The sequence below is a fragment of the Columba livia genome, chromosome 23 (genome assembly GCF_036013475.1).
Source record: "Columba livia isolate bColLiv1 breed racing homer chromosome 23, bColLiv1.pat.W.v2, whole genome shotgun sequence".
In the NCBI taxonomy this organism is placed as follows: domain Eukaryota; kingdom Metazoa; phylum Chordata; class Aves; order Columbiformes; family Columbidae; genus Columba; species Columba livia.
Window position 1 is genome coordinate 2891148 of NC_088624.1, and position 20711 is coordinate 2911858.

General features: G+C 48.1%; 1 protein-coding gene and 1 long non-coding RNA gene across 3 annotated transcripts in view; one reads left to right on the forward strand and one right to left on the reverse strand.

Annotated features, from left to right (window-relative positions):
* The window catches only part of SKAP1 (src kinase associated phosphoprotein 1), a 127825-nt gene that overhangs the window by 99057 nt on the left and 8057 nt on the right, over positions 1–20711 (reverse strand). The window contains exons 3-4 of one of the 2 annotated variants that reach the window (XM_005508283.3): positions 15610–15635; positions 5181–5297 (exon numbers count right to left, since the gene is read on the reverse strand). In XM_005508283.3, the coding sequence (XP_005508340.2) occupies positions 5181–5297; positions 15610–15635 (143 nt within the window). The remainder of the gene's footprint in view (positions 1–5180; positions 5298–15609; positions 15636–20711) is intronic. The other variant, XM_065039728.1, reaches the window with a different exon arrangement.
* Positions 7457–16714, forward strand: LOC110363137 (uncharacterized). Its single transcript, XR_010467774.1, has 3 exons — positions 7457–8142; positions 11885–11973; positions 14478–16714. It is a non-coding gene; the product is annotated as an uncharacterized LOC110363137 (long non-coding RNA).

Genomic DNA, 20711 nt, shown 5'->3' on the forward strand with positions numbered 1-20711 from the left:
GCCACAGAGCCCACAGAACCGGGGTGGCCCCCCCCCAGACCAGCGCCTGCGGCTCCTCATGCGCGGCTGGTGGGACCCGTGGTCGCAGTCACGCAGGATTTCTGCAGCGATCACTTGTGCTACAATTTGCTGCAGCTGTAAAATCCCAAACGGGAACACGAAGCCACTTTGGGTTGGGGATTTTTCCGTTTGTTTGTTTTAAATGAAAGCTGAAAATCTTGGTGGCGTGACTCTCACTGCTGCTCGTTCCCCACAAAGCTCTGAGCTCTCCTATGTAATTTATGCATCTATTGCTGGCAGCCGGCGAGCAACCCACCCTCCTCCTCTCCACCCCGAACAAATAATCCTTAATATAGAGGTGAACCGAGTTGCTCCGTATAAAATATAGCCAAACCTTTTGACCAGCCAGAGCACCGTTCCAGGAACTTATTTGCACAATGCCAGAGACATTATCACACTGGGCTTGAAAGCGCTAATGTTATGGTGCATTTCCATTCAGAAACCGATAAATCAAAGAACATGAGCTCTGCAGCTTTAAGGGATTCTGATTTCTTTACAAACTGTCACACAGTATGAGTAGATATTTTTTTTAGAAAACATGTTGTTTTCTTAAACGTGGATTAGTGCCTGTTCTCCTCCCCTTGGCAAAGCTCACACTGAGCTGGTCAGACCTGCTCCACGGCAGGGGAAGGAATCGGGAGACATAACTGACCCGTGTTTTAACCTCTCGCTCCCCGGGTTCGTTGGGGCGATGCCCGAGATCAGAAAGGGAACGGTCCGGGTGAAACCTTCAGCAGCAATCGCACCCTCGCCAACCTGTCCCCCATGGGGGGTTGCGCTGCTTCGGGAGGCTGAAAATACATGAACGCTAAGTTTATAATAACCCCATCAAAAGCAACAAAAGACATTTCTGGACATCAGGGAGACAGAGATAATTGCTTCTAATGGTTTTTGAAAAGAAAAATGTAAAGCTTTCAACTCCAGCATAAGAGGCATCTGTGGTCATTCAGGGTTTGATCTATACAGACCATTGCTGATACTCAGCATTCCTGAAACAGGTTCTTAGTCTGCATTTTATTTGACGCGCTTTGGTTTTGCACCTGAAATTCAGCAGCATTTGGGCAAGTGGCTCCTCCGGGCCCCAGCACAGGCTGAGGGCCATAGGCCAGCCCAGAGCAGCAGGAGAAAACCACCACTGCCACTTTGGGCTCTGAAAAGCAGAGATTTGCTGTTACTGAATCGACACAGGGGCTTAGCCCAAGCCCACGCGGAGCTGTCGGGGCTCCCGCAGTGGGAAGAGCAGGAAGAAGAAATTGCCGAAAACACCTGTTTTGGAGGTTGGGGTGGGGGTGTGGGGGTGTTGTTGTTTTGTTTGTTCGTTGTGGTTTTTAATCAAAAGTAACAAGAAAAGTCCAAGGCGCCCACGCGGGTTCCAGCTCCCCCTGCGCCACACGGGGGCGCTGCAGAACTCCGCTGTCGCCGCCGCTCCCGCAGCCCGGCAACGGGCACCCCCGGGACCCCATCCCGGCAACGGACACCCCCGGGAACCCCCATCCCGGCAACGGGCACCCCCGGGAACCCCCATCCCGGCAACGGGCACCCCCGGGACCCCATCCCGGCAACGGGCACCCGCGGGACCCCATCCCGGCAACGGGCACCCCCGGGAACCCCCATCCCGGCAACGGACACCCCCGGGACCCCATCCCGGCAATGGGCACCCCCGGGAACCCCCATCCCGGCAACGGACACCCCCGGGACCCCATCCCGGCAACGGACACCCCCGGGAACCCTCATCCCGTCAACAGACACCCCCGGGACCCCATCCCGGCAACGGGCACCCCCTGGGATCCATATCCCGGCAACGGGCACCCCCTGGGATCCATATCCCGGCAACGGGCACCCGCGGGACTCCCCATCCCGGCACCCCCTGGACCCCCTGTCCAGGCTGCAAATGGGTTCAAGTACCTGGAGCTGGATTACAGACCAGACACCTCTTTACAGTCTCTAACCCCCCCAGCCCTCAGCATTGTGTCTGTCCCTCTGTCCCCAAGCCACTGGGACACAGTGAGATGCCACTTCATCTGCCATCCTCCGCACCTTTTAAGACAAAAGCCATTTTTAGTACATTTTTATAAAGCAAAGGGAATTTTTGCTAAAGGATTTGAGTTTAAATACTCCAAACTTACGTTAAAAAACCCCAAACACAGCCCACCCTGCAGAACTGCCCAAGCTGTCAATATGTTTGGCCAAAGTTCTCTGTTGACATGATGGAAAAACCTTGGAGGTCAGAGGTGAGATTTCTTACCCCTTGGGCCCATGCCTAACAGAACCCATAAAGTACATCCCCGTCACCTTGCCCGTGCTGACCTACACCTGTGTAATACACACAGAATATATTGGCCTCGTGTTGTTGCGACACGGCCGTGATCTCGCTGCGACGCCAAGTGACTCCTCTGGCTCATGGCTGAGGAGCCGCGGGGAAACCCCACTGATAAAGCTAAATACTAAAGATACACAGCTCCCACCCCTCAGGACATGGTGGCATTGTGCTTCAGTAACGCTGAATGAACAAACACCAGCGAATTAACTGATCTACCAGTTTAAAAGACAAAACATTTTGGAAAAGTCTTCAAGTATTCCAAGCAGAGTACATTGCGTGGGAAGTGTCTCCTAAGAAATACTTATCATTATAAGAGTACTTAGCACTTCCCCAGTGCTTCCCAGCCTCCCAGCGCTGTACAAACATTAGCTCCTTAATCACTCATTAGGGACGATCCTCCAGCGCGGGCCATGCCTCATTGAGTAGAGTCATCCCAACCCGCCCCGGCCCTCCTGCTCCCTCCAGAGACATCTCGGAAGCTTCTCCGATTCCCACGAGAAGTCAGGACAAGCCAGGAAAAGTCTGTTCAAAATTTAGCTTCATTTACTTCTTGAAAGCAGCAATTTAATCTCTTTTCCTTTTTTCCCCCCTCTAATATTCCTGTTTCAAACTACCAGCGGCCTGCATCCGATCAGCCAACATCGTTCAGCTTCCATCCAGAACGAACACACACAGTCTGTGACTTGCTGTTAATTCAGCACTCTCACCAGCTTCCAAGAGCTAACACCTCACTTTAATGTAACTGCTCTCAATGCCAGCTTTTTTCCCTCCTTTTTGTAGTATGTAGTTTTTCTATATTATCACTCTCCTGGCCATTCAGCCACTTGGGCATCCTTCCATCGAGCCTGGCATCCCATCTGCGTCTGAAAACTTCCAGTGGTGCCAAGTGTTTGCATACCTTGCGAGCGTCCTGTCAAACTCTGCCCCGCAGAGCTGCCAAAAACCACCACTCAGAGTTAGCAAAGCAAATACCTCCTTAGACAAGCTTAATAAACATGCCAGGAGAAACCCTAGACTTCATAAAGACATTGCTCGCCTGGCGAGGCCAAGCGCGAGGTCTTCAGCAGCCTTTCATGTCCCATTTAGGCCAACATCCATTATCCTTGTCACACGTTCTCCATCCGCACTCTGCGTAAGTGCATCGTATCTGAGCACACAGATTATTTAAAACAACCAAACCCAAACTCCACACCTCTTTTCATGCTGCAATTACTCGTTATCTATCAGACCAACCTTGTCTCTAATCAGTCTAAATGAAGCCGTTTATTTTATAGCTCGAATCAACACATAGAGCAGATATGCCTGGTAACTGTGGTGCCCATCAGCTCTTATGGCCTTGTCCCAAATAAATCCTTCTTTCTTTGTGTTCTTGACTGATGACTACCAATTGCTAGCAAGAGTGGGAGTAGACATGAAAGAGCACACTGAGCAGAGAAAGGTGGAGAAGAGGAGGGACAGAAGCAGAGGAAATGAAAAAGGAAGGACAAGGGGGGGTAAGAAAGCATGAGGGAAAGTGCAAGTGAAGCAGAAGAGGAGGAGGAAACAAGATCTGTGGGAAGTGAGAGATTGAGAATCTGAGACCAAAGCAGTCGAGCCTTCGCTAGGGCCCAGAGATAACCCCTGAGAAGATCAGAACCATCTCAGCTCTGCAGGTTCAACTGCGACAGCATCTTGCAAATCCATCACTCCTAAACCACCACTGACAAGCGGACGTGAGCATCACAGAAACCCTTAGCCCAGAAAACCCCCGTCTGACATCTCACAGAATCACAGAATTGACTGGGTTGGAAAAGACCTCAGAGATCATCCAGTCCAACCCTTGGTCCAACTCCAGTCCGTTTACTAGATCATGGCACTAAGTGCCATGTCCAATCTCAGTTTAAAAACCTCTAGGGACGGCGAGTCCAGCACCTCCCTGGGCAGCCATTCCAATGCCTGACCACTCTCTCTGTAAAGAATTTCTTTCTAATATCCAGCCTAAATTTCCCCTGGTAGAGTTTAAGCCCATGGCCCCTTGTCCTATTGCTGATGCCTGGGAGAAGAGCCCAATCCCCACCTGGCTAGAACTGCCCTTCAGGTAGTTCTAGAGAGTGCTGAGCTCACCTCTAAGCCTCCTCTTCTCCAGACTAAACAAGCCCAGCTCCCTCAGCCTCTCCCCATAGGGCTTGTGTTCCAGTCCCTTCCCCAGTCTTGTTGCTCTTCTCTGGACCCGCTCCAGCACTTCAATCTCTTTCCTGAGCTGAGGGGCCCAGAACTGAACACAACACTCCAGGTGTGGCCTCCCCAATGCAGAGTACAGGGGAAGGATCACTGCCCTGGTCCTGCTGACCACGCTGTTTTTGATACAGGGCAGGACACCATTGGCCTTCTTGGCCACCTGGACACACTGTTGGCTCATGTTGAGCTTCCTGTCCATCAGTCCCCCCAGGTCCCTTTCTGTCTGACTGCTCTGCAGCCACTCTGTGCCCAGCCTGGAGCGCTGCAGGGGGTTGTTGTGGCCACAGTGCAGCTTTGGAAAGAGCCCTTGGCCTCAGGGCCAGGTCCCATCCACCACTCAGCACCAACCAACTTCAGTTTGTCCCAAGACAATCAACAAATACATTTAACTTCAGCAACACTAAATTAAATTCAGGATCACTGTAACATTTTCTAGTCACTGACAAAACAGCTACCAGCCAACAAAAAGCCAAAACATGCTTGCAGTGTTATGAGATGGATGAAAGACAACAAGGAAGTTGTACTAGATCACACTTACCTTTCTGTCTTCTTCACTCAAGGACTTCCCAAAGCGGTGACTTACCGTCATCCTGGAAGTCTGACGGAAGCGACGCCTCGGATGCCACGGAAGGCGCCACGCTCCAGCTCTGGTTCTCATCAGAACTGTCCTGGCCCACGCCAGCATCGTGCTGATCCTCTCCTGGAAAGAGAAGAGCCTGATCTCGGTGAAGAGCTCACATCTTACCACCTACACTGTGAGACCCGGTTCCTCCTGGGTCCCACCTTCCCCTGGAGCTCTCTACAAAACCCAAACCACTTTTGTGGGTTTAAGGCCAGATTCACCACTCAGGGCCAAGGCAGCACAGACGTCACACCAGACGAGGCTGCAAGTGCCAGTGCTGGGGCCAAACCACCAAAACCATGTCAGTTCCTTGTTCTTGCCATTAGTATGTGCCCTCTGCAGAAATCCTCCATCTGTGGAATGGAACGCTAGGTTACCTGCTTCACTAGGGTGAAGACTCTTCCTGTAGTTTAGGAAAGAGCTTTGAGATCCTTAACTGAAGAGTGATAGGGGAAAAAAATTACTCCTTATGACAGGCAGTCACATACAAATTAACAAAGCGATAGCAGGAGCGATTACCTCCCCATAGTTGATGCTGCGTTGAGGTTTTCTGTGAGCAGACATTTTGCGAGGGAATTTGCTACTGATATTGGATTTTATGCAGAAGGCACTTAAATACTACAGTGACAGATGTTAATATCAAACTTTAATATAAATGGAGCGCAGCCAGCCTACCTGTAGAAGAAAATACTACTCAAACAAAGCAAAAAAGTGGCCTTTCAAGCTTTTCCCTTCCATTTCCTGAACACACACAGCCGAGACTGCTGATAACAGAGGTAAAGACAGCTGCTTACTCATTCAACACACAACAAACAGCAAGAAAGGTGAGTTTTCAGCTGATGTTAATTGTGTTCACACACTAAAACCAAGGTTTATCTCAGCAAACAGAAGAGCTGTGCCCCGGAGTTGAAATCAGGCGCTGCTGAAAGGGCAGCGTGGCCTGGAACGGAGGGTTTAACGCTCGTCTTCCCACCCAGAAACACAGCAGAGACACCATTAAGTGTCCAGCTGCACAAAGGCAGGACACAATATTTTGGATGTGGTTTATTTTTCACTTCTTCTCCTTTTGGGAAGCGCATCATTTAGCATCAGCAATTACTAATCCCCCATGCCAAGCAGCAAGGGCAGGATCTGATCCCTCCTGCAGGATCAGACATTGGCCAATAAAGAAAAGCTCTAAAAAGCTGCTACCAAACGGCAGCAGCTCAGTGCAGCAGGAAAAGGTGGTGTTGATTGTGCCATGCGAGGATGCCAGCCTGGTAAGGCGCTTTCCATAAGCCCGTTCAGCCCTTTGAAAAGAACCTTTTCTTCCACCCAAACTGCACCATATTAAACCTGACGTTTCAGACGAACACCAAGGTAACAGGTGGTCCCGCATAACGAGATACAGGTGCAGGATTATTGCGGTAACGAGCAAACTGTTTCTGGTTTCTGATTGCAGGAGGCAGCGCCGGGGCCACGGCTGCACTAAACTGTTTGGAACAAAACCAATGGCCTGAGCAGGAAAGTTACTTGCAAGAACAAGTCAGTGGCCACGCCAGCCATGGGGGAGAATCAAGCCACAGGCAGAATAAAGCCCAGGTATGAAATCTCATACCGGGGGTTGTCACCATGATTGGTTCTTGCTGTCTTGTTGTCCAGTTTAGCTTTAGGAGTATTTTCAAATACTGCTTATAGTTCCAGTAACAAAAAAGATCAATGAAAGCTCTGCAGACATAGCTACTTAAAGCAAATCCGTTGAGGTTTTCATAGCTACTTAAAGCAAAGCCTTTCCATTTGGATTTGCATCACGAGAACTTTTCGTGCTTTAATCCACTTCTCCATAAAGTTTATGGAGCAGCAACAGCCAGTTGAGTCCAAGCAGAAAAAACACCCCCCAATTTGTCAGGGGCCAGGCTATTGTTCTGAATGAAGAAAAAACTCATTAGCTTTTAATGAAAACACAGGGAATAAAAACCAAACAGCACAGAACCCCAGCAAATAATTACTCTGCACCTGACGCAAAGCTGCTCTATCTTCCTACACAAACCCTCAGCAAAATGCCCCAACTTATCGCTCTTTGGAGCACGAACGACAGACAAATGGACTCTAAGGGGAAGAGCACGAGGTGTCTCGGGCTCCCAGCTCATCGAGGGCTCCCCGGGCTCTGTCTGGCTGCCCCATGGGTGCTAAATCCGCCTTGCTCGCCTCGCCAGAGCCGCAGCACAGGGAGAACAATGAAGCGATGCCATCTATTCAGCGCTCTGACATTCTCTGCAGAAAGTTCCTATCGCAGCAGCAGAAATAGGAGCTCTCGGTGTAATTAACACAGATACGGTGCAAGCCCGCAAAGTTTTCCTTCCTTTAACCTACAGTCATGGCAGGGGAAGGGGAAAAAGAGGTGAATGAATGCATCCTGGCGCACACAGGAAGAGAAACAATCGGAATAGGTGAAAGGGCTTTGTGGTGGAAAAAATATCATCGCCAGTAGCTTGTTAAGGGAACTGCAATTAAGCTTCGTTTGCATTCAGTGAAGGTCTTTATCTGGGTATCCAGAGTTTCATTAAGCATCTTTTTAGAGCATAAGAGAAATCAATAGCGAGCGAGTTCCATTTACGCTTTTATGATGAGCTCATTCATGCCAAGGCGGAAGTAAAATCCCCAACTCGAGTTAATAGTCAAAGAAACAAAGTTCCTGCTTTAAAGTAATGACTCCTCAGAACCATACTACAAATAAAGGTCTCTGATCCAAATCCCATCTGCCTTCATGCTCGACAGTGTTAATATCTCTCGATTTTCAGGGACTAATTTAGCAGTAATGCATTTCCCAAAGCAGAGCTGTAAAAGTATTATCAATACTATGGTTTAATATCCCTCACTACAATCACTGCCTGAAATTATGGAGAATCACATGGAAACACATCAACAGAGACGCACCCACACAGTAAGTACTGCTCACATGTAAATATATTATAGTTTAGCTTTAGTAATGTAGTTAAAGCTCTGTCAACATTGCTATTATAAATTATATACCTTTTTAAACACATTTATGTGCTAGAAAATGTATGATGTTTCTTTTTTGAATGCCTTAAAGGCTTCATGGGCTCCTAAGCGCCCATTTGGATCTGTGTGGTTAGCCCTTGTGATTAATATGTGAATAGCTGAGGTTTTGGTGGATGCAGATTTTCTGCAGCTTCTTTGTACAGCCTATTGACTTTCCTGGAGTGCTCGCGCCTGGGTAATAACAATATATTTGCCTGAAAATCCCATGTTTTATGCTGCACATCAGTTTGATACGCACACACGTCTGTCTGTCCTCCGCAGGCTGTACCAACAGCACTGGTGTTATTAACAAAATGCAAGAGAAAATTCTTATCTGCAGATCTCAAAGTGTTTATCCCGCTTAATGAATATTTTCTTGGACATGGAGGTGATGCACGGAAGGAAAATAACTGTGTTCCTGGCTGCTGAGGCCACGGTGAGAGCAGGACCCGCCGCTGGCTCCGCTGCCTTTACCAGCGGGACGGGGCTGCCTGACGGCAACGGGGCCAAAGCAAAGCGAGGGAGCTCCTGGTACACAGGAGGAGACGATTTATCATTGTTTTAGAAACGTCGACCCAAACAGTTCTTGGCTGGCTGACAAGGGAATCCAGTCCAAGCCTAATTTTGTTCACTCAGTATCCAGTTTTTGCTAATTGCGTGTAGTAAAGCAAATTAATGGTCCACTAAAAACGCCACTTACGTTAAAAAGCAACTAGGAAGCGGGGAGCTGTTGCGCAGAGGCCGGTGTGCTGCAGTGATCCCCTGTGCCCAGCAGGTCGGGCTGCAGCGCGCAGCATCGGCCGCGGTGCAGGACCTGCAGCTGCAGGAACGGCAGCGCCGGGGCCTGGGCCGCAGGACCCGCTCCTGCTCGCACACCAGCAAGGCCACCCCACAAATCACCATCAAGGGGTTTTCACCTTGCAAGCCTTGCTCGAAAGACAACTTCTGGCAGGCAGCAAAGCTCCTCACAAATCCAAATAGCCAATGAGGCTGGGGGGGTCCCAAATATCCCCCCAAAGCTGTGGGGGCACGAAGCAACTGCTGAGGTGACGCTGCATGTCTCCCACCCCTCAGTGTTGTCCAGCCCACGTCCTTCCAGCTGAGCTGCCCTCTCCCATTTCCCTTCTCTCCCCATCCCCTCTCGCAGTCCTTGGTGCCTTTTCAGCAGTTCTGCCCCTGACGGGGATCCCAGCTCAGAACAAGCCTGAAACCCAACGCAGCACAAGATTCCCACGGGATGTAAACAAGTAAACAAGATTTATTCTTTCTTTTATGACCCTGTAACACGTCAGTGAAATACAAAGCCCATCCAATGGGAGCAAAACCAGCCTAAAGCTACTAACAGTTTGTATTTCTGTCCACTAATAAATTATTCCTCCTGAGCCCCTCTGAAAAGGTCCTCGTTTAAAGGATGGGACACTGAGGCAGAGCAAGATCACTAATCTACATTTTGGTTCATCTTCTGAGGCACCAGCTCTGCTAGGAACACAACACAACAGTGTCTGGGAAGCCAGACATCAACATCATCGGTACCACAGGCCAAATAGTTTTGAGTCCCATCCATTGCAGTGGCAGTAGCTCCAGTGTATTTTCTTAGCCAAAACCCTTCCAAGAGAACCAGGACTAAGCAGGGCTGAGGCGGGAGGGAGCTGAGTTCAGCGAGCATGTTCCAGCGACAAGACACAAGGAGGCTGTCTTGCCCGTATCTGCAGCGGTTCGCACTGTTAACAGAACATAAGTGAATGCAAAGACAGGAGCGTTCAGCAGAGCGACGGGCACTCTGGGGACTGGGGGAGATGCCCATTAGGCATTACGATAATGCAAAGGATGATTTTACAGTTGGGTGGCAGGAAGGAGCCTGACTAAAGGGCAGAATTACTGTTTTGGAGAAAATTCAGATGGGGTTCCTGCTCTGCAGACCAAAGCAATGCAGAATCCCTGTGCGGAGAGCTGGGAGAGGGAACCAGGATTCCAGATTTGACCCAGCGCTGCTCCCTGAGTGGGGCTGTGGGTGCTGAGGGGCCCGATTTCCTCTCCCCGGCGAGGCCCCCAGGGTGACACCTTTTCCTAAGGGCTCCAAAACATCTTAATGGCCAACCCAGAGAATTTACATCCTTTCCCCCGTTTCTGTGGAGCAGGGGGTCTGTTACAGCTGCGAGAAAGCCCAGGCGATGGTCAATGGCAACACTCTGGTGCTCAATGCCCAGCAGGGCAGTTTCTTGAACGTTCTTCTGTTGTGCATGAGCACAGAGCGACGCTTGGGCTGCCTGTTCATCTGTGCACATTACAATAACCCCAGAGATTTCTTTATAAAAAGAAAGCTGCAGCACATTCCTATTACACGAACAAGTCCAGAAAACACAGTGGGTTCATTTGAGAAGGCTGTCTATCTCCAAAGCTGCACATCAGGCAATTTAGACAATCTAATAATTAGAGTATTTTATTAACTGACCAAAGTGAGAGCAATAGAACTCATTAATATTTAACTTACTGGGGCTCCCCAAACTGTTGTATATTTAGCATCTTTACTGACATTTTTATACCTCCCTTTTTATGGTGCGTTGCCTTATTCTGAAGAGCCTGGTGTGCTCAGGGCTGCCCTGGGGAGGGAGCACAGGACACAACAGGGGACACCGAGGTATGACCCAAGGGGACAAGCACTGCCCCAAGGTGCTCCAATTGGGACGGGTTTGGAAGGGCCGCGGGTGACTCTGTAACTCAAACACTTTGATTAACGAAGTCGGGATTTCCAAGAAGCACCTGGTGATCCAAACCAGGAAAATTCCCTCAAGTTTGGAACAAGTTTTAAATCAACGGGCTGGTTTTAAAAGAGCTCAAAAGCCCTCCTCATCAAGCTAATTCTTCTCAATAAAGGCTATGGAATTTTGACATTAACTGCAGGATAACCCACCCGAGCTGCTCGTTGCTGTTACTTGGTCTTTCAGTGCTATTATAAATCCTGCAGGTTCTTCACTTCCCGACTCCAAGTAAAGACTGATAACAGTGAACCAAACTTTTAAATACTGGGAGTCCAGGGCTTTTTAAAGATTTTAAAGCTTCACGATAAGGCAGGGGGGCTGCTTTCTGCTTTGAACACTCAAAACGCAACAGCAGCAGTTTCAAAGTTACACATACCTCTTGGTTTCTCTGTGTATATATGTAAATAACAACGCAAATCCTCCTCCATACAGCCAGAGCGCAGACACTTGCCTCCTACCTATGACACTTTCCCAAGCAGAGTGTTCTGTTTGCTCCTATAATTGTTACTTGCCTCCCAAATTCTTGCATAATACCTCAGGTAGCAGAATAATTGATAAGTCCGTGTAAACGCAAAGCTGTGCAGCTGCTCAGTCCGCAAAGCTACGGAACAGGAGGGATTGCAGTGCAGAACATACTGTCTCTGATTAGTGCGCCCAGAACACAACACCCACAGAGAAGCGCAGGAAGCAAAGCTCCTGCTGATAAAGGGACCTGTCACGAGTGTTGATATTACAGCTTTGCTTTTTTTTAAGCTCAAGAACATATGCCTTTGTGTATATTTTATTTTTCATTAATTAACCCTCTGTTCCACACACCACCCAAACACTTCTTGGACTTTCCAAGGCATCCTAACAAAAGTTTTCTTGTTTTCTTTCTGTCTCTAGGTGTTATGACATTTCCAGGGTTGGAGCTGGCGCTCGTGTTTATAAAGCAGGGGAATTCCACGCATGGCGCTAGAACAGATATTTTAACAGTATGTTACAAATATTGTCAATTCGATATTTTTTCCCTTGCATTTTCAAACACATCATAAATCTAAGCTAGGTTTCTGTGTCTGAACCCTGCTTACCACTGAGCTGGAGACTCTTGGCATGAACGCAAAGAGGGGTTTTTATAAATACAACTTAGTAAAATCACTGTGCACTCCATTAATTCAGGAACACTCTGCCTCAGCTTCAAAGGGGATCTTTACAGTAAAGATGGTGGCTTTGCTGCTTTAATGATTTGCTACTTGTACTTGTCATAACTACATGAAGCAAATATGCAATAGCAGGGAGCAGCGGGTTGGGGAAACGGGCAGTTCCGTCTCCCATCCAGCTCCGCTTCAGTTCAATAGATTTGAGACTTTACATAGAAATCTCCTTCAGAAATCTAACTCTCCAGGCCATTGTATGATGCCAGTTAACGACAGTAAACTAGAGGCGTTCCCAGGTCCATACCCACGCTGTGCACGGCCACAACCGCCGGCCCGGGGTGCTGGTGACCCCAGAGTGTCTGCACCCGCACCCGAGCACGGCCAGAGCGGCAAGAGCACCCGCGCTCCATCCCAACAGCGCGCACCAGCAGATAAGGGGCCCACTAAGACTTTCCACGTTGTTACTTAATCCTTTTACAGAACATGGAGGCTCCCAGTTTTTAAGTCATGTTTTAGCGCAGCTTGGCCCTCACCCTGCCATACGTTTGGATTTATTCCTCCTGCTTCAGGAGGTGCCACTTTCTGGGGCTGAGCACAGAGCTGGGAAAAGCAGCAAATCTGGATCCAGTTCCTGGGCACACCGGTAGATGCTCTGCTACCTTCAGCACATTCCTTGAGCCTCGGTTTTCCTAAATTTAACAAACAGGAACAATCCTCACTCTCACATTTTGACTACTTATGCATATTTTGAGGAGCTACGCAGAAAACACGCAGCACAGAGGAAAAATATTCCAGCAAAGCCAAACTTGCAGCCTGACCCACAGCTCTTATCTAGCTACACATGCATCTTCTTCTTTAACCCTTCCTTTTGCACTGCTGCCTGTCGCTCCATCCTCTTCCCAAGCTCTCATCTCTCTCCCCCGGTTCCCCTCCTCCCATGGCTGCGTTCCCCACCGTCCCCCCGAGCAGCCGGCTCTCCCAACCAAAGCTGCCGCAGAACGTTCCCCCTTTGCTGAACTCAGAGGCAGAAACAGTGGAAAGGAACGTGGGGGTGGGCTGAGACTGACCCAGGTCCTCTCCAGATTTTCTTTGCCAACTTTCCTCGGCTCTCTTTCCACAAAGGGGAGGTTGCTGCAAGACAGCAATGGCATGCATGTATAAAATATATTAAGTGTATAAAATGCTTTGCAAAGGCAGCCAGGCCTCCTCCAAAGGGAAATATGAGTCGCTCTGGGGCTCTGTTCAAGAAGCACCTAAGGAACAAGGCAAAAAGGCTCTGCAGGAGCAGCCTTCAGCCAGCACCATCACTGGGTGTGGGTGAACCAGGCCCAGCAGCTCAGCCTGCGGCTGCTGCTCCGTTCGCTTCCACCTTCCCAAAACCACGCGAGTATTTCCAACTCACCCTCAAGGCGAGACCTGAATTCCTGTTTCAGTTACACCTTCTCAAAACTGCACTGGAATATCCAACTCACTCTCAAGGCGAGACCTGCGCTCCTGTTTCACATACATTTCTGATTGCTGGGAGATATCATACCCCTTCTATTAATTCCAGGCACTAGTGGAAACCAAGAGGTTGGGCCAGCTGGAATCCCCAAGGTTTTGGCTTTCGGGGGGTTCCTGCGCAGCTCTGAGTTGAGGAGCTCCCCGGCCTCCAGCAGACGTGCCCCCAAGTTGTGCTAAACCCCTCCAGAAAGGCTGTTTAGTGCCAAGAAACCCCCTTTTCCTCAGCCACAGCCTGTTATCAATGCACTGGGGTGCAGCTCATTTGCGCTGGGGTTTGTGGTGCTCTTACCAACCTGTCCAGGCACACGAGGTTGGTTTTTTTGTATAAAACCAAGCCCCACAGTGTAGTTCTCTGGTTCTTCTCCACCCGCCAAGCACCGAGTTCTCCCCATCACCGTTCCACCCGCAGCACGGGACCGTCACCGGGGCTGAGGCTCTCCAGGCAATGGCCAAGCCCATGTTTTCACTCCAACTTGTCCTGCTTTCTTACTAAATTTTTTTTCCGAATACTATTAGTTCTCAAAATGACTTAGGAGCACATTTGTAGATAAGGACATACCTGAAGACCCAAACGCTTGTACAGTAATTCCAAGCAGGCGTTCGAGCAAGGCGCTTCATTCACGTATCTATACACAGTTCTACAAATGGATCTTCCTGATGTTACCCAGGCTTCCAGCTCCATACAAGAATAAAGAGTATTTGAGAAGAACAGAAGCATCCCTCCTCCACCCTTTATATTGTATGAACTTCCAAAATTAACAAAAAAACACCCTAATTTTGAGCCCTTTTATGTGTTCTGCTCCTCTCTCACTCTCTTTTTCTTTTAATTTTGAACACAGCTGTCTGTTGTACTTTCTCAAATGGTGCCAGATGCTGGGTTCATCAACCAAACGCATGAAAACAATGGTTTGAAAGCAATTAGAAGCACCGAGGCTGCACCGAGGCTCATATTAAAATGTGATAACACTGTTCTAGTGGGAATTGCGCTGCTGCTGCATTTCTGCCATGTCTGTGCTGGAAGCGGGGCCTGATCGAGGAGGAACATACTGGAATTTATTCCTGGAGTAAATGAAGGATTAGTGGAGTTGGAACACTCACAAGGGTTTTTATTACAGCCCCAGCTCCCGTCTTGTTTGAACACCCGCAGATCCTTCAGCCTGTGCTCACGTATCTCAACCATTACTGAAGGAGAACGGCCAAAGCCACCAAAGGCCAGGCCTTGGCTGCAGTGAGGAACGGGAGCTGAGCTCCAGCAATCCCACAGAGCCAAAGGAGCCCCGAGTCAGCTCTCAGCAAATACTTATCCATCAATTGCCCCAAATATGCAGAAGTACCCACTGACACGGCTTGTGACCCGCAGGCACCCTGGAAAGTTTAAATCATCACCCGTATTATTGCGGAAATGAAGATCAAAGTCACAATCAGAATCTCCCAGCTTGTTAACAGACACAATGAGAGATGGTCACGGTCCTGAGGAGTTTACAGCCTGGCCATTTGTCTACACCTGGAGGTTGATCCAGTTTCAAGTCCGGGTTAACGTGCAGCAATGAGACTGGAGGAAACTTGCTGCAGGTTCCCCAGCAGTCTGCTCCTACCAACGGCCCATGGGAACATTCGGCCCTTTCTGGACTTTAAACCTTTTCTGCAGACATAAGTTTTGCAGGAAAATTTCCTGGGCTAATCCAAGACAACACATTTACATCAGCACCAGACAGTTTTGTATTATTTGCTCTCCAGGGTAAGTAGAAAAGGGTTTCTGCTATTCAGAACACTAACCCCAGCTCCTGCTATGGCCCTCACCACAACTTCACCCTTTTCCACCCCTAAGAAGCTCCACTCACAGATACATATTCAGTTTAAGTTCTTCTCCTTGTTGACTCAGCATCAAAACCACCAGACACATCCAGCCCTCCCGGCTCCCCGGGCTCAGCGCAGGGAGAACTCGCCCCGTCTTCCCCGGCTCGTACTCACCTCGGGACACACACTCCAAGCGGTACCTGAAAGAGCAAAACAAACAAAAAGACAGGCATGAGCATACATTGTTTTCTTCATGATTTATTCCACCCTGATGAATAAGTTACAGCTGGGAGAATCACGTCAGAACTGCCGCCAGGAACCCGGCAAACGGTCACCACGCATTTAGTGCGAGAAGCCCCAAGAAGAACGAGGAGTATCGCAGCCGCCAGCCGGCCCCACTTTCACACTTTGAGCACATCTTGGGTTGACATGAGTCACTTTAATAAGGGAACAGCACTGGTGAGATTTGGAAGCAGATCCAAGATTGGAGATAAGCCCCAAAGTGACCCGTTCACAGGCAAGACGTGCAGAGGGTTGGTCTATAGGCATTAGTGGCAAGAATCCAGTACATAAAAATCCAATCAATTTGTTTCCTCATTAAAAGCTTTCACAAAGAAAATGATTTAACACAAACATTCAAGCTACTGACACAGATTAATTAGAAAACAACAACAGAATTCCGATTAAGGGTATAATATTTATTTGACTTGCTTGCTTTGGACAAAGAAAATAGAATGTGTGTGCAGATAGAGGAAACTTTGCTGGGTGAAGGGGCTCGGTGACAGATCCCAGCTGCGTGAAACGGGAGGAGCCGCGGGGCTGCTGGGGCAGCCGTCCCCGTTGTCACCACCAGCCCTTTCCCGTCCACGTCCACATCTTATCTCTGAAGCCCAGAGAAGCGACACCAGCAGCCCAAGGGCAGAGGGACCGGCAGAGCAGCTCCATCCTTTTGTTTCCAATCAGCATTAACTATTACTTAATGCTTCCTTGGAGAATTCAAACATTATTCAAGGCTTGATTTGAGAATCTCCCTCCCTGGGCTCTGCAGGACCCGAGTTCCCCTCACCCCAAATCCAGCACCCCCAGAGCTGAAATACTTTTGTCTCCTGAACAGATTGCGAGACAAGGACAGAAAAATCACTCCTTGTTTTGTGAACTTTTGTCTCTTGTGCTTGAGAGACCGTCCTAATCTCCCCTGAACATGTTTTAGTGATAACATTTACTGCACTAGGACCAAAATGATTTTCTGTCACTTCTCATTCCAGTTCAATAAAAGTATAAGAGCTTTGTTTCTAACCTCTGTCATTTTTAATACAGTAAAATGGTTTAAAAAAATGTAAAATTGAGTTCCATTTCCTACTGGACCAGCAAGCCCATGTTCGCCTCACTCTGATCAAATTCAAAGGGGGAGGGAAATATCAAAAAGCTGCTTTGGGTTTTTTTTAAAGCATAAGGAAATGGTTAAAAATTCTAATCTCATCAGATCAGGATGTGTCTTTAATCTCATGCTTTGATCATTTTCACTCTGGAAAGGCTTAAACAGAGAATGAAAGTTAGTTTAAAATTTAATCGGGAGTGGGAGGAAGATGGTCTTGTTCCTACGGAAGATAAAAGAGTAATGATCTAATTCCTTCATCTGCCACTGACTGCAGGAAAATCTTGAATAAATTACGTATCTTGAGAGCTTAAAAGGCACCCGCAGACACCGCCGCAGTATTTCCAGTGTGTTCACTTCCAGGGTTTTGTTCTTCCTGATGTTTTGGAGGTGGCTAAGTCAGGATGAGCAGAAACGGGACTTTGGGCATCTGTTCCCCCAGCCCGTCCTGCAGGTAACTTCAGCTTTAGCTACTCACCAACTTAGATTTCCATGATTTTCAGAGCTGACCTGAGGTTTTTGCTGTTGTTCCTGCATTAGCCAAGAAATGCAATTATTTGGGCAAAACGCCCATTTCTGCTGCAACAGCCTGGGGGGCAAAGGGGCTGGTTCAAGCACATCCAGGTGAGAGCAGCACCCGTCTCTGCGCAGAGCGGAACAGCGGCACACGAGCCACGTGGGGCCGTTCTCCAAAGTGCGGAGCTAGAGGCCAATTATGATTTTCCTTCCCAGTTAAGACAGGACCAACTGACAAGCGTGTTACACCTTTAACACGCCCTGTCCGTGGGTAACAGGCAGTTACACGCTTCATTCTTCAGCTTTGTAGGAGTTTAGCCTGAACCCATAGCTACGGGTGGGATCCACCAAGAACAGCACCGGTTAAGGCAAAACACAGCAGAGTTTTCAGCCAAATAGGAAGGTCCAATCTACATCAGGCCTTGAGAGAGGGGAGGGACATGAGGAAAACACTTGTCAATTCACTAATTTCAGCCAAATGAGCTCACAAAGGAATCCACTGAGAATTTGGATCCAATATGTAAAGTGAGGAACTAACCCAAAACTATCAGATTTCCACTACAGAGCCAAAGCCAAGGGGTACCCTGCCAATGCTTCAACTAAATACATCCTACAAGTATTTCTCCCTCGTGGTTTGTGACGAACCACCCACCTCTATCGCCTCCTGGGTGCGGATTCTGGGCCAGGCAGGAAGAAGCAACACATTTGTTCTGCTGAAAACACAACGTGTTTCTCATGGCTGCATTTGGCCTTTGAGGTTCCGCACTCGCGACAAGCAAACAAAGGGCTCGCTTTGCTGGAAATGGTGATGTCGCATCCCATCAACACACAGAAATCCAGTAAAACGTTACCCGTGATAAACACACCCGCTCGGGTTTGCTGGAGGGGTCAAACCAGACCCACCTGGGGCTGAGAGCGAGAACTGCTGTCTGGAATCTTATGGTCCGAATTATACAGGGGGCCAAACTGGATGGTTATAATGGTCCCTTTGCAGCTCTAATGTCTATAAAACCTTAAACCCCACTTTCCTCTCAGACTCCATTTCAGCAGGAACCATAAAGTCAGGTTTCAATCAAATTTCCTGTATTTTCCTGTCCAATTAAGAATGCTAATATCACCACAGATGTTATTAAATTGGATATTTCAAGACAGTGTAATTTGTTTGGTGCACAGTATTTGTTGGTTTTTAATGTTTTCAAAAAAATGTTTAAAAATCAATGCTGTACAAGATTTCAAGCAGGAAAAAGTAATACTAAAATGGGATTGGGGAGCTCACCATTAGCAGGGCTGGTTAGAAACCACTTCAAATGCATTTCTCGGTTAAATGTTCCAGAAGCAGCAGCAGCAGCTATGCAAAGACTCTGGTTACACAGTTTCAATCATTTACAGTCCTCAGGTTTCAGATTAACAATGCATTCACCAGGAAATGGATGGGGAAACAGAGGTAATTTCATCAGCTGGAATGGAAAATGATGCAAATTGCTGAAAGGAGGCGAAGGCAGAAGGCACCAAACTGCATTACTGGCAGGGGAACGGCCGCGGCCAGCCCAGGTAGGGAAGCAGGTAGGATATAATGGCTGAATCCAATTTGTGCCCCAATTTGTACCAGCACACACCCCAGTGTCCCCCACCCAGAGGATAAAACAGCTTGGGGAGCTCACTTCTAGGGCAGAAAATGCAAATCAAAAACCCACTCGGTACCTCTGAAGTGACAGGGACTTGCTTTTATTTTTTGCAGAATCAATCTGTATTTAATGGCCAAATAAGTGTGAATGAAATCCCGCTCAGCAAGATCATTTCCTTGCTGAGCAAATAAATTCCAGCCCTCTGAAGAACGAGAAGGAGGAGAACAGCACTTTGCCTAATTAAGGACAATGTGCTAGAGCTACAGTCCAGCCCTGGCATTAATGTGCTCAGCTCAATTATCTGCCCATCAGGTCATTCTTAAATTCCTTTTTATCTTGGTATCGCACGTTATTCAGCATAATGAGTTTAATATTGGTAGGAATTACAGGCAGTGCATTTACACTAATGAAGCAAAATTACCCTGAAATTGCATTTTCTTTAATTTCAGTCTTAAAACTTTAAAATAAGGTTGAAAATTGAAGCAATAAATGTAGTTAATATGGTTAGAAGTTTATTAAAACGGGCCAAACGCACTGCTTTAAACAGGATTTTGAATGCGTTTCCATTAGTGAATCTTTCACAATCCTATTCTAATACCTTGCCACAGAACGGATCAAGTTCAACCCAATTATTAGGCAAAGTTCTCCTGGTGTTGAGCTGCCTACAGTTCGGCTACACCCATAAACCAGTAAAGCCAGTAGCTCACTGGTTTGCAAGAGTATGTGTGAACCTCTCACTGGAGCAGCTCAATGGGATTTATCACCAACCCGATGACACCCAAACCAGAGGCCGTCACACGCTTCCATTTGGGGTCAAACCACCCTCTTTTGGGTGCATGTGAGAAACTTGATAGTAATTAAGCCCCTTTCTTTTCATTTCTGCTTTGATATACAACAGGTCTGCCTCACTCTCCTTGTAGCACTATTACATTTCACCTCAGGGGGAAAAAAATATCAAGAATTTGTTTCCATCAATGCGAACTTGCCTTCCAACAGGGAGTTTAAATGACTAGCTGACTCCAAGGAGAGGGAGGAACGATTTATCTCCATATTTTTAAATAAATCCCATTCTCCCCATCTCACCCCCTGCCATTCTCACTGCTCTAGAAATGTCGAAATGCTGAGGTGAGGTCATTTAACAGCAAGGAGACTTTTTTTTGGCTACTGCTCTTGCCAAAGGACAAGAATGGGCTTGTGTTCCTGAGTGGGTCCTGCCCCCCCATGGCCCGGGTGTCGGGAGCTACTGCAGCCAAACCCTTGGCACCAAGGGACCTGAAACAGAAGCCACCGACAACCTTTGGGACTTTGGGGAGTCAAGCAAAACCCTCCCCCGGCACCACATCCTCTCCCAGACAAGAGCTGCTTTTTAGGCATCACAAATACACATCCCGCTCAGGACTAGAACAGAGTCCCCAGCCCACGGTCAGGACACAGGAACTGTATGAGCTGCCACACCGTGAGACCCTCATCCCTCACACAGATGTTCCTGGGGACCCAGCGCCTTCCAGGGCTCGCTGTGCTGAGCACCATGTGGAGCAATCAGGGAAAGCATTAAAGAAGGTAGCAATAAAACCAAAGGGATGAGCAGGAAAGAATTGCCAGGCCAGGATTTATATACAAGATATTAGAAAGTGGCATAGGATCTAAGTAGGGAGGGAAAAAAAAGAACTGTTCCAACACAACAGTGCACTTTAAATAACCAAATGAGTTCTGAAAGTAAAATGGTCCAGGGGCTCATAAGTCAGGCATACAGCGACACC